Below are 12,642 nucleotides of genomic sequence, written 5' to 3'. Positions count from 1 at the left end.
AGTTGTGTTGTGTTATTATGTTTATGCCTGCGTGTATGTCTGCACATTGTGCATGCCTGGTATTTAGAGAGGCCACAAGGGAGTGTTAGATCCCCTGAAGCTAGAGCTGCCATCTAGGTGCTGGGAGTAGAACCCAGATCATCTGGAGAAGCAGCCAATGTTCTTTTTTTTCTTTTTTTCTTTTCTTTTTTTTTTTTTGGTGTTTTTTTTTTTCCGAGACAGGGTTTCTCTGTAGCTTTGGTGCCTGTCCCAGAACTAGCTTTTGTAGACCAGGCTGGCCTAGAACTCACAGAGATCCGCCTGCCTCTGCCTCCCGAGTGCTGGGATTAAAGGCGTGCGCCACCACCACCCGGCCGTAGCCAGTGTTCTTAACCACTGAGCCATCATGTTCTCCTGTCCCTCTAAGTTGTGTTTTATTAGGTATGGAAAATAAAAATGATAAGATTGGGGGCTGGAGAAATGGCTCAGTAGTTAAGAGCATTTGTGCTTCCAGAGGACCTTGGTTCAATTCCCAGCATACATATGGTGGCCACCAACCATCTTTAGCTATAGTTGCAAGAGATCCAGTGCCCTCTCAGGCATCCATAAACACTATATACTCACAGTGCTCAGACATATGTGCAGGAAGAATACCCATACACATAAAATAAAAATAGATAATTCTTTTTTTAAAAAGAAAAGAAAGTTAAGAGTTGACAGGAAAGTTAAAATGTTCTTAGTATGGGAGCTGGAGAGATGACTCAGTAGTTCTTGAGTTCAGTTTTCAGCAGGCACATTGGGTGACTGTCAGCCATCTGCAGCCTCACAGCTCTAAGGCATCTGATACAGATCCTGAAGACACAAATTAAACATAGTGGAAAAGCAACATGAAAAAAAAAAGCTCTTGTGATCCAGCAGGTCAACTTTGAGTTGTATATGCCCCCTAAAATGAAAGCATGGATCCATACAAACATTTTTATTAATTGCATCTTTGTGCATGAGTGTATGTCGCAGCATGCATGTGGAGGTCAGAAGACGACTTAAAGGTGTCAGTTCTCTCCTTACCCGTGGGAATGCCAGGATTCAAGCTTGGAGGAAAAGCTTTTATCTGGCAAGCAAGCACCCCTCTGTCCTGAAACACTTGTATTACTGTTTATTGCAGCTAGGCACAGAGGAAAAGCAATGCAAATGGATATACACACTGTGGTATCTAGTTTGCTTTTTTTTTTTTTGTTTTGTTTTGTTTTGTTTTGTTTTGTTTTGTTTCGAGATGGGGTTTCTCTCTGGTTTTGGAGCCTGTCCTGGAACTAGCTCTTGTAGACCAGGCTGGTCTCGAACTCACAGAGATCCGCCTGGGATTAAAGGCGTGTGCCACCACCGCCCGGCTTCTAGTCTGCTTTCTATTGCTGGGACAAAGACTTTGTGACCAAAAGCAACCTGGGGAGGAAAGGGTTTGTTTGAGTTTACAGTTTCTAATCTGTTATGAAGGGGTATATATCAGAGCAGGGACCTGGAGGGTAGAACTGAAGCAGGGGTCAGGAGTGGTGGCGCACACCTTTGCTCCTAGTACTCTAGAGGCAGAGGCGGGCGGGTCTCTGAGTTCCAGGACAGCCAGGGCTACCCAGAGAAATGGTTTCAAAAAAATTAAAAAATAAAAAGAATTGAGGTACATAGAAGCCTACTGCTTACTGGCTTGCTCTTTGTGGCTTGCTCAGTTTGCTTTCTTATAGAATTCAGCACCTGCCCAGGAGCGGCACATCTGACAAGTGAGTGGGTTCTCCTATATCAACCATTAATCAGAAAAAGGCTTTAAGGCTGGAAAGATGGCTCAGAGGTTAAGAGCACTGGCTGCTCTTCCAGAGGACGTGTGTTCAATTTCTAGCTCCCACTTGGCAGCTCACAACTGTCTGTAACTCAAGTTCCAAGGGATCTGACACTTTCATACCAACGCATATAAAATGAAGTTAATTAAATCATTTTTAGAACAAGAAAATGCTCTATAGACTTGCCTACAAGTCAATCTGGTGGGAACATTTTCTCAGCTAAAGTTCTCTTCCCAGATGAACCTGGCAAAATCCACTGTGGAATTTCTGTATAGTGACATACTGTATAGCCATAAAAAAAAATGTATAGATTCATGGTAGAAGATATACAAACTTTTAAAATATTGTGTTACACGAAACAATTACTCACAAAAAGACTACATGGCAATGTGATTTTGTCTACAGTTTATGGATTCTGACTATGTAGCCCAGGCTGGCCTCAGGCTAAGAACCTTCTTATTTTAGGCTTTTTTTTTTCTCCTTCAAGACAGGGTTTCTTTGTGTAGCACTGGCTGTTCTGGAACTCCCTTTGTAGACCAGGCTGGCCGTGAACTCACAGAGATCCGCCTGCCTCTGCCTCCCAAGTGCTGGGATTAAAGACGTGCGTCACCACTGCTTGTCTTATGCTTTGAAGTGAACTAATTTCAGCTGTGATGCCGTCACATCTAGTTGAAGAGTATGAATTTGGGAATTTGTATGCTTTATAATCGCTCAGTCGATACAGCACTTTTCTGTGTAAATTCTGTCTTCCTATAGTTCCTCTAAGATGTGCTCATTGCTCACAGACAGGTGCAGCGTCATAATGTGTTTTTTTCTTTCTCATGATTAAAAGTGCCCTAACTGAGCAAAGTGTGTCATACCAGACCAGAGTCAGGACCCAGCACCCACAAGTGCCTGGAGAGGTGCCCCTGTGCACAGATACATATAGAGCAGGCCTGCTGTCTCCAGAGCCCAGGGGAATGGGGCTGACAAGGGCCAGATGTTCTGTGCTGCAGACAATGATGTATACTGGCTGTGTTTTGAGTGAGTGAGTTTTTTTTTTTTTTTAATTTTTTTTTGGTTTTTCGAGACAGGGTTTCTCTGTGGCTTTGGAGCCTGTCCTGGCACTAGCTCTTGTAGACCAGGCTGGTCGCGAACTCACAGAGATCCGCCTGCCTCTGCCTCCCGAGTGCTGGGATTAAAGGCGTGCGCCACCACCGCCCGGCTGTGAGTGAGTTTATTAAGTGTGCAGCAAGCCAGAGAAAAAGAATAGATAGTGCTGGTTGGGAGGTGCACACCCTTAGTCCCAGAACTTGGGAGGCAGAGGTGGGGAATGAATCTCTGTAAGTCTAAGTCAACCTGGCTACTTAGTGAGTTTCAGGACAGCTAGGGCTGTATAGTTGAGACCCTGTTTAGAAACATCAGGGGATAGCTAGTATGACACCTACATGGAGGGGTGTGTGTGTGTGTGTGTGTGTCATTTTTTAAAAAACATTATTTCTTTATTGATTCTTTGGGAACTTCACATCATAAACACAAATTCTGCTCACCTCCCAGTCCCTCCATATCCTCCCTTCACCCCCAAAAGAAAAATTTAAAAATCAAACCAAAACAAAACATACACAAGAATAAAACACACACACACCCCCAAGAAAAAAACCCTCTTCACTTGTACATCTTTCCTGCCTTTCTGACACCTTTTCATTTACCCTGGCAGCATCCGGAACACTGTCAGGGAATAAACCCTTTGTCCAGTTGGCTTTACTAGCCCGTGTTCACTGCAGTGAATCATTGTCTACTTCAGGGCCTCTGGTTTCTGGCAGGGGTGTCCTTCTTTAAAGGTAGCCAGTTGGAGTCTGCAAGAGAGAGTCCCAGGCAGAGCAGTCTACTCAGGTGAGATTTCCATATAAAAGAACAAATAGCAGATACAGAAAACATCAAATTGGTTGCTTACTACAGACACTGATGGGAAGTTGTATCAGCTAGAGTTTCTAATTGAGCTTTCTTTCCATGGTTGAGTTTTTCATGGCTGAACTTCCAACTCTCCACCTCTTTCCCATCGCAGGCATTTTTATATCATGACATAAACAGTAGTAACTTGTGTTGGAAATTCTTCACCTTCTAGCTGTTGTTAAGGGCATGGTGTATTTACTCTTAGGCTGTTGTGCTGTTCTCTGCTCCCTGTTACTGAGTACTACGTATATCCTTAGATAAGGAGCCTTGGAAAACACTTGACATAATCATGCTTGGTTCTGAAATTGGAGGGGCTGACAACCCTTCTTCCAGAGCCAGTTTTTCAGTTCAAAACAACATATGACAATTTACCAAGAGAATGTACATTCCACTAGTTTCAGGCCTGGAAGGCCTCTCTGAAGCTGGGGATTGGTCAGCTGTTTGTTAGCTATTGAGGTCTGTCTTCGGATAACAGAAGGGTTGAGTTCTGGTGGTCAGAATAAACAGACGGCTGCTTTGTCTTAGCACATTGTGGGCATGGGATATAGCTCACTTGGGACAGGGCCAGCCTTACCTTCATAAAGCCCTAACTCCAGAGCACCAGATAGAGTGGCACTGGGCTGTACCCCCAACACTCAGCAGGGTCAGGATATAGATCAGAAAGTGAGCAACCAGGGTTGAGTCAGTGTAGAGACAGAAGCTTCTTTCCTGAGGTTAGTAACATCTTACCTGTGCTATTTCTGTTTTAACCCCAATGTCTTATCCTTCTTTTGGCAGTAATCCAGTCCCTCATAGCACTGGTGAACGACCCCCAGCCTGAGCACCCACTCCGGGCTGACCTAGCTGAAGAATACTCTAAGGACCGTAAAAAATTCTGTAAGAATGCTGAAGAGTTTACAAAGAAATATGGGGAAAAGCGACCTGTGGACTAAAATCTGCCATGAGTGATTCCAGCAAGTTTGAGCAGAGCCCCCGAGCAGTGCATTCAGATACCCCGCAAAGCAGGACTCTGTGGAAAATTGACACGTGCCACCACCTGGCGTCCGCTTGTGGCAGTTACTAACTTTCTACAGTTTTCTTAATCAAAAGTGGTCTAGGTAACCTGTAAAGAAGGATTAAAAAATTCAGATGTTCTAGTTCTGCTTGCTTTGTTTTAAAAAATCACTGCTTTAGTCTACTTCGAAAGAATGCCATTTCTTTTCCTGCCCAGACTCAAAGTTACTGTTAGCCCAGAAGGTTTTAAAAAAAAGTTGTGATTCCCTCTCCCCATCACCTTCTTCTTTTTCAATCCCACTTCCACAGACTAAGGCCCCAGCTCCCCACAGAAGCAGCAGCCCTTCTCCTGTGCCACACTGCCTGTGGGTGATAGCTCAAATCCCCTAATGCCATCTTAGTAATGTGCTTACAAAAGATTATAAAACAATATCACCCCCCCCCCCAAAAAAGAATTGTCTGTGCAAAGGGAAGCTGCTTTTACATAAAATCTTAGCAAAATGTTTCCACAGTAACAGACTCAATGGGCAGACCCCAAACTCTCAACCTGTGGTCAGGCTGTCTTTGTAGAGAACCCTGCAATACCAGGTTTGTGGTGACCTTGGAAGGAGGGTCTGCCAGCAGAGAATGCCACGCACTTGTGTGATGAATTCTCTCCAGTCAGCAGCCCTCCTTGCAGCTGTGGTAGACGACCTGCTGGTTATCCCAGGCAAAGCAAAAGCCAGAATATTCTTTTGAAATCTCAATTCTCCACCACCAAGCTCTGCTGAGATGTGCCAAGGAGCCCCCCACTCCTCAGCACAGTAGGCCACCATTGTCGTTCTCCGCGTGGTTTGCATCTTGTGGGATCAGCATTGGTGGTTTCTGCTTTGTAACCAGCTGCCCCTTCCTCAGAGCAGCTGCAGGTGCAGCCCAGGAACAGGATGGCCTTTCCCTCCCTCTGGATTCAGCCTTTCCAGGGTCAAGCTCACTTGAAGCTCACTCAGTAATATCCTTTCAATGTGTTTTATATTGTTTCCATTGCCTTTTTTTGTAGAAATAAAATTTGACCTTAGAATTTATCATCAAATGAACTTTGTCAAGATTTGAATGTTAATGTCTTTTCAAGGCAAGTGGGACTGTCCTTGAAGCAGTAGTGACACCCTGAGGAAGCTGTTGGCCTGACTGCCTATGTTCACCAACTCTTTCTACTAGGGGTCTAGAGCCTGTGGAGATTGCCTCGAGAAGTCTTGCTTTCTGCTTTAACCTTAGTTCTTTAACTTCAGGGCTACCTAGGGCTCACAAACTTGGAAGACAACTCTGGGTTTTGCCTATAAACAAGTGAAACAGGTCCTCTCAGGCAGTGTAACACTATTTAGTTTTCCAAGTGTTTGGTTCCTGTGGTGCATAAATGAACTATACTTTTAGTTCTAGGTGTGCATGGGGCAGGTTTCTGGAGACGTCCATGTGCCCAGGATGGTCAGAGTACTGGGCCTGCATTTCTACGTCTGTCTCTTCATTGGCAGAAAAGTGACAATGGATCTTATTTCATTCACATTCAAATTTGTAATAAAATGCCAAATTCTGTCAGAAGTTGTCCAAACAAGCCACCATTTGTTCTTGTTGCTTTTCTGAATCTAGAGATAGTCCAACTGTCTCATTGCTTAGCTCTAGCTGCCTGTTGCCCCTTACTGCTCTCTGCTCACTATGGGAGGGTTCTCCTATGCCAGCAGCCCCTCTCAGGGACTCTCAGCCCCAGGACTGACAACCATGGCCTATCCTGGAAGCAGAGACCTGGCTTAGAGTCAGTGGTGTCCCTCTGGGCTTGCATGCCTTGCTCTTTCCAGCCCTGCTGTGGAGCAGGCTTTGAGCAAGCTGGCAGGCAGCTCTGGCTGCTCGAAACTCAAGAGCTGGATCCTCTAGAGAAGGGGAGATCTGTGGAGCAGCCAGCTACCCACCCATCCCTGACACAAGTTGGCTCAGGAATTCACATCCCCCCTGGTTCCTTGAAGTGCCCCGGGTCTTGTCCTGCTCTTTCCATGATGGCAGAGAATAGACTTTCTAAGATGCTGTGACCCCATTCTGTCCTTAATAAAAATGTTCTCAGACACTAGTTTGGGTGTATGGGTTTCTTTGGGGATGGACATTGCTGGGAGCCTGTGTTCTTGGAGACTAAAGAGAGTAGTGTCTAGGCCTAGGCCCCTGATCATTTTCCTCCACTTGCCTGCCTCTAAGAGGCATACAGGTGCTTCTCTCTTGCCGGGTAGAAGTAGGTGGGGCTGTCAACACTGGGAAAACTGCATGGATATCAAGGAGACTGACCGACACATGAGAAGTCACTTATCCTTGTAGCCCCAAGAAAATGTGAACTGCAGAGGTGAAGAGGATTTGATCAAAGGCATAAACTGAAGAGCACGCGCCACTGAGTTTTGAAGACAGCTACTAAGGCACTACAGCACCAGCCAAGCCTGTGACATGCAGGCACCAGATGCAGTCAGAATACTCTCTGGAACATCACTTTACTTTGGCTTCCAGACAGTCCTGGAGCGCTACTGGCTTTGAACTCACAGTCCTCCTCCTCCCGTAGCCTACTTCACTATTCCTCCCTTTCTTGTTTCCCTTCAAATAAGTATTTAGTTCATAAGTCTCATACTCCCTGGATCCTGACTGTTACTGTAGCCAAGGCTGAATAAGCTGAATAAGCAGATTCAGCTTTTGTTTGGGATGTCACTTCCTCTAGCCTTAAGAGATGTTTTCCCCACACACATGTTGTGCAGTCTAGTCTAGGGAGAAGTCAGTTTGATTTTTCCTGCACAGCCCACATCCTATGTGAGCAAACAGCACTACCCTCAGAGAGCAAAGTTGAGGAAGACTCGGATAGTGCAACATGGTGCTCAGCCCAGGTCATTTCCTGGATGACTCAAGACAGCAGTCCTGGGAAACCAGACAGTACAGACCACTTACCCAGCGTCATGCTTAAGGTCCAGAAAAGGAAACTAGCTCTAGAGAACCTTCCTCTTCTCCAGTGTGGCCCAGATCATAGTGATTTGCCATCTGTAGGCTGGGGACTATCCCAGCAGAGCAGAACTCAGCAGAGCCTTCTCTCCTGAGCATTCTGGTGTCAGTCAGACTCCTGGAAGTCTTGCACTGGGCCTCCAGCTGGCAGCCAGCAGAATGTTCCTACACCACAGGAGCCAAGGTGAGGAGATTAATGGAACACAGCAGGGGGATCAAACTCAAAATTCTGGACTACAGGGTGTGGAACTTGCCCAAGTCAAGGTTGAGGAAGGTTATTATAGACTGAAGCCAATCAAGGGGAGGAGGAGAAGATCCCTTCAAGAAGCCACGCCTTATCAGGCCAGGTCAGAGCTTGTTTCCCTGGCCTTTCCCCACCCCCATTCCAGGATGGATGTAGGCTATGTCAGGTAAGTTTAAAGCCTTGCGCTACAACCCCTACTTGTAAGTTTGTGGTGGGGCACAGAAAAGTTGACAGAAATCTTAGACAGCATGCATGAAACTCTGGGCTTACTCCTAAAAACCATGTAAACTGGGAGTGATGATGCACTCCGTAATCCCAGCGTTGGGAAGTGTGTAAAAGTTCTTGTGTTTGAAAAGACCCAACTCCCAAAAGTTGTCCTTCCTCCAACTGCCACACATCTACATTCACACAGATCCTATCATAGTAGTTTTAACCTGTGTTGTGTTGTAACTGCAGGGAACAGACTGAAAGAGGCTCTGTAAGCTTGTATAGGAGGGTGTACATGTTTTCAGGAGAGGCAGTCTTTTGCAGAAGTGAGAAACTGGGATTCTAGCTACATCTGATATATGGATGCTCTACGGGCAAGGAGTAGGTGAGAAGGTGGCGGAACACAGCCTTACATCATTTTGGAAGATGGAAAGGCAGATGGAATACCACATGATTTGTTTTTTGGTACTGGGTATTGAGCCTATAGTTTCACACATGAATGCTAGGCCAACAACTGGGCTGCCTTGAGACTCATTATATCGCCAAGGATGACACTGAATTGATATTGCTGCCTCCACTTCCCAATGCTGGGATTACATGTGCTTGTTTGTGTTGAGCCCTCAGACAACCTCTTTTTAAATCAAAATTACGGTTACCATATTCTTCCCCAAAACACCCTAATGAGGATCTTTTGTTCCCCTCCCATGAAAAAAGAAAGAAATGGAAGCCTTGCTAGGGCACAGTGGTGTGTGCTTGCAGTCCCAGCTAGTAGAAGGTGATGGAGGAGGATCTCTTGAGCCCTGGAGTAGAAGGCTAGGCTGAGCAATGTGTTAAGACCCTCATTTCAAAAACAAAACACATATAGACCATGGTATGCATGCATGTACTTCCTCAACACAAACGAGCACATGTAATTTTTTATCTAAGGGATTAAAACTTGTAAGCATGAGCAAAATTAGAAAGTGAAGATTTTTGTTTGTTTCTGTTTTTGTTTCCAAGACAAGGTTTCTTTGTGTAACAGTCCTGGCTGCCCTGGAACTTGCTTTGTAGACCAGGCTGGCCTCGAACTTACAGAGATCTGCCTGCCTCTGCCTCCCAAGTGCTGGAATTAAAGGTGTGCGTCACCACGGCCAGGCCCATTTTTGATATCTTGGTCTGAGCCTCTCTGTGCCTATTATTTCTGCGAAGGATACCTGGGCACTTTATAAATCAGCCAAATCTGAAAGACATTATTTTATTAACACACCAACATCTCTCCACTGCTCCACTAAACAAGTGGTTGTGATTTGCACATGAATTGGCACCAAATGCTCATCAGACCCTAAGTCCAGATGTCTCTGACTAGCCCTGCCTGTCTGCAGGCAGGGCTGCCCAATACTACTCAGTCGCAAGGACCTGGTTTAGTGACTTGTCACTCTGTAAGCCAGACCCTGCTATAAGACCTGGTTCCAGGCTTTAGCCCTGGCCTTCCTCCACAGTGAGAGGCAGTTCGTAGCTGGCCTTTGGTGTCAGGGTGGGGAAGGCTTCAGGAAGGGCTCCAGAGATGCCTCACAGGGAACCCCTTCCCCCGGCCTTTTGGAATCCAGGTCGTCTATGGCGCAGAGCTGCACACCATTCTGGGCCAGCCGAGCCCGCAGGGTTGGTGCCGTGAGGACGTGCAGCTCATGCAGCCGCTCCCAAGAACAAGAGAAAGCATCGGGGCCCTCACCGCAGCCCCCTGCTGGAGGCACACTGGGGTATCCTGGGTGTGCCATCAGTTCGGCAGTCAGGGGACGGCCAGCAGGGATATCTTCCAGGGCCCGCGCCAGTGACGCCAAGACTCGGTGAGCAGACATGTGCCGGCCACAAGTGCTCAGGCCCACAAAGGCATCGGTCCACCTGTGAGTGCCAGGATAGAGGTGTTGCCTGAGGACCAGCAGGGCTAGGCAGAGGGTGAAGCAGGACAGCAGATCAGTTCCTAACTTTGGACCTTTGGGGACCCGGCAGGGTTGGATGGGGTGAGGGAGGGCGGTGCTCACCGCAGGCCGTGGCGGGAGAAGGGGCCCATGGCGGCCCGGGCATCGTTCTCCACAGCGCAGGCGAAGGCACGCGCTGGTGCTTCCAGCCACGAGCAGCTACCCACGCCGCGTTCCACTGGCAGCCGCGTGAAACGCACCCCGAACGCCTGCAGGGCCTCGGCGAACACCTGACACACACCTGCTTGGAGGGGTGGGCTCAGCATCGACCTCCCACCAACCTTGGAAAGCAGCTCCCACCCCTACCCGTACCTGGACGCTTCAATCCGCGTACCTGGGAGCACGTGCACGTGCTGGTGCCCGTCCACATGCGTGGGGGACCTGCCCAACAACTCCCGGAAGCGGTTGAGTTGAGCTTCTAGTTCCTCCCGCACCTGGAGGGGCACAGATACCTTGAGTTTCTGGAAGCAGCCACAAAGCGAAGAGCTCCGTCTGGTGCCACAGTGTGACTGCTCCAGGGTTTGAACTAGCAGTTTATCCAGCGCCCGCGTTTGCCCCAACGACTTCCATGATACCCTCTGGGCTGCATTTTGATCAGTATCCGCCTGTCTGCAGCCACGCCTCCGCACCTGAGGCAAAGCAACGTCTCCAGCCTCTAAGGCCTTCCGAAATCCCATCTTCCCGAGAAAGAAGCCTTCTGAGCTGAGGAGCGACGAGGCGGTGTGGCGGGCGGGACCCACAGGACGGCCCTCAGTCAGGTTGGCGTGGAGGCCCGTGGGAATGCTGTGCCTGCGGGCGGAGCGCGAGAGCAAGCATTGCCTGCCACAGACCGAGCAGCCCCCCAAACCTGCCCGTTCCTTAAGGGGGCCTCCCTCACCTGCGGGCCAGCTCGGCTGCGCTCTCTGCGGCTGTGCCGTTGGCCAGCAGTGACACGCTGGTCACAGTTCCTGCCAGGAAGGCCTCCACGATGCCCTTATCGCGCCGCGGGCAGTAACCAAAGTCATCAGCTGTGACAACCAGCTGCACACGAGGCCAAGCCATAGCTGCCAAACGTTGGCTGGAGACCAGAGAGAATGGATTGCAGCATCCAGACCCCGCCCTTGAACGCTGCCGAGGCCCCACCCCGACGCACGCGACTAAATGCGACTGCACGCCGCCATTGTTTTTGCTAGCAAGAGGTCTCTGAGTGTCTTGCAAACGGCCGGGTTAACTGCTCTGCAAATTTCTTCTTTTGGCCTATGTCTATAACCACTCTCTCTCTCTCTCTCTCTCTCTCTCTCTCTCTCTCTCTCTCTCTCTCTCTCTCTCTCTCTCTGTGTGTGTGTGTGTGTGTGTGTGCGCACGCGCACGCGTGCACGCGTGCACGCTCTCTCTACGTTTATGCCTGGGCAGGCAGAGACTAGGAAAGGGAATAAAATCCCCTGGAACTGTAGTTAACAGATCGTTGTGGTCCACATGTGAACACATACTAGGACTCCAGTCTTTTGCAAGAGCTGTAAACTCTCTTTACCAATGAGTTATCTCTAGCGCTCAAAAAAAAAAAAAAACAAAAAAACAAAAAAAACATTTTTTTGAAAAGTATTTTTTTTTAAATGAAGAAAACAAGAGAAATACTCAAAAATTCCCCTTGCTCTTCCCAGTGTTTACCATCACCATTGCTCAGTTTCTGGGCAGTGTTCTGTCCTTCCATTACTTTCCCTAAGAAAAGAAACGCCCTCCTCCTCTCCATCACTCAGGGATGATGGAAGGTTATTTCATTCTTGGGATGCTGCTTCACTTTGTTTTACGCAGTGCCTATGAGCCTTTTCTTATTAGGAGTTCTTACTTTTTTTAACTTTTTTTTTTTTTCAAATAATCTCTTCCTCACTGGTTCTAAGGGGAGGCTTTTCTTTCTTCCTGAGACAGGTTTCTCTGTGTGTCTGTGTGGGCCTGGCTGTCCTGGAACTCATTCTGACCAGGCTGGTCTTGAACTCAGAGATCCGCCTGTACCACCATTGCCTGACTGTAAAAGTTGTACATAACAAGAACACAAGCATGCAAACCAATGGCCACACTGGAGAAAGCGTTAGCCCATTTTCACCTTGAGCTTCAGACAACTTTTACATTCATCACCTCACTTTTGCTCTTTGTCCAGTCTCGATGTTGTTTTGAAAAACAGACTTATATATCCCAGGCTGGCCTCATTATTCATTCAGCCGAGGCTAGCCTTGAACTTCTGACCCTTGTGCTTCCACCTCTTCAGTGCCGGCTACTAGTGTGTGCCATCACACCTGGTTTATGTGGTGCAGGGAGTTGAACCGAAGACTTCAAGCATGTTAGGCAAGCACTCTGCCAACTGAGCGTATCCAACCTGTCTTGGTTTCTCTTGTAGAAAGAGTATTACTGGGGCTGGAGAGATGGCTCAGTGGTTAAGAGCATTGCCTGCTCTTTCAAAGGTCCTGAGTTCAATTCCCAGAAGCCACATGGTGGCTCACAACGGTCTGTAAAGAGGTCTGGCTCCCTCTTCTGGCCTTCA

The 12,642-nt window shown here is 47.8% G+C and overlaps 2 protein-coding genes across 2 annotated transcripts in view; one reads left to right on the top strand and one right to left on the bottom strand.

Moving 5' to 3' along the window:
- The window catches only part of Ube2l3 (ubiquitin conjugating enzyme E2 L3), a 51,056-nt gene extending 44,757 nt beyond the window's left edge, over positions 1-6,299 (top strand). Inside the window, exon 4 of the mRNA XM_041677898.1 lies at positions 4,512-6,299. Coding sequence (XP_041533832.1) covers positions 4,512-4,666 — 155 coding nt within the window. The 3' untranslated portion in view covers positions 4,667-6,299. The remainder of the gene's footprint in view (positions 1-4,511) is intronic.
- A 3,107-nt stretch (positions 6,300-9,406) lies between these two features.
- On the bottom strand, positions 9,407-11,362 carry Ydjc (YdjC chitooligosaccharide deacetylase homolog). The gene is made up of 5 exons (XM_041678162.1): positions 11,005-11,362; positions 10,757-10,916; positions 10,462-10,561; positions 10,191-10,368; positions 9,407-10,050 (listed from the first exon to the last, which is right to left on the bottom strand). The coding sequence occupies exons 1-5, from the start codon at positions 11,166-11,168 to the stop codon at positions 9,681-9,683; spliced, it is 972 nt and encodes a 323-aa protein (XP_041534096.1). The 5' UTR covers positions 11,169-11,362; the 3' UTR covers positions 9,407-9,680.
- Positions 11,363-12,642: the final 1,280 nt, after the last annotated feature.

This window comes from Microtus oregoni, unplaced genomic scaffold (genome assembly GCF_018167655.1).
Source record: "Microtus oregoni isolate MIOR12 unplaced genomic scaffold, Mior012 000029F_ref0000214, whole genome shotgun sequence".
Lineage (NCBI taxonomy): Eukaryota > Metazoa > Chordata > Mammalia > Rodentia > Cricetidae > Microtus > Microtus oregoni.
This window is presented reverse-complemented; position numbering and strand designations above follow the sequence as displayed.

Bases quoted from the DNA above. Each gene is read 5' to 3' on its own strand.
- Ydjc (XM_041678162.1), bottom strand. From the start codon at position 11,168: ATGGCTTGGCCTCGTGTGCAGCTGGTTGTCACAGCTGATGACTTTGGT. The intron at 10,562-10,756 runs GTGCGGAGGCGT...GTGCCCCTCCAG, and splicing joins GAGACGTTGCTTTGCCTCAG to GTGCGGGAGGAACTAGAAGC. The intron at 10,369-10,461 runs GTACGCGGATTG...CCCTCCAAGCAG, and splicing joins GCACGTGCACGTGCTCCCAG to GTGTGTGTCAGGTGTTCGCC.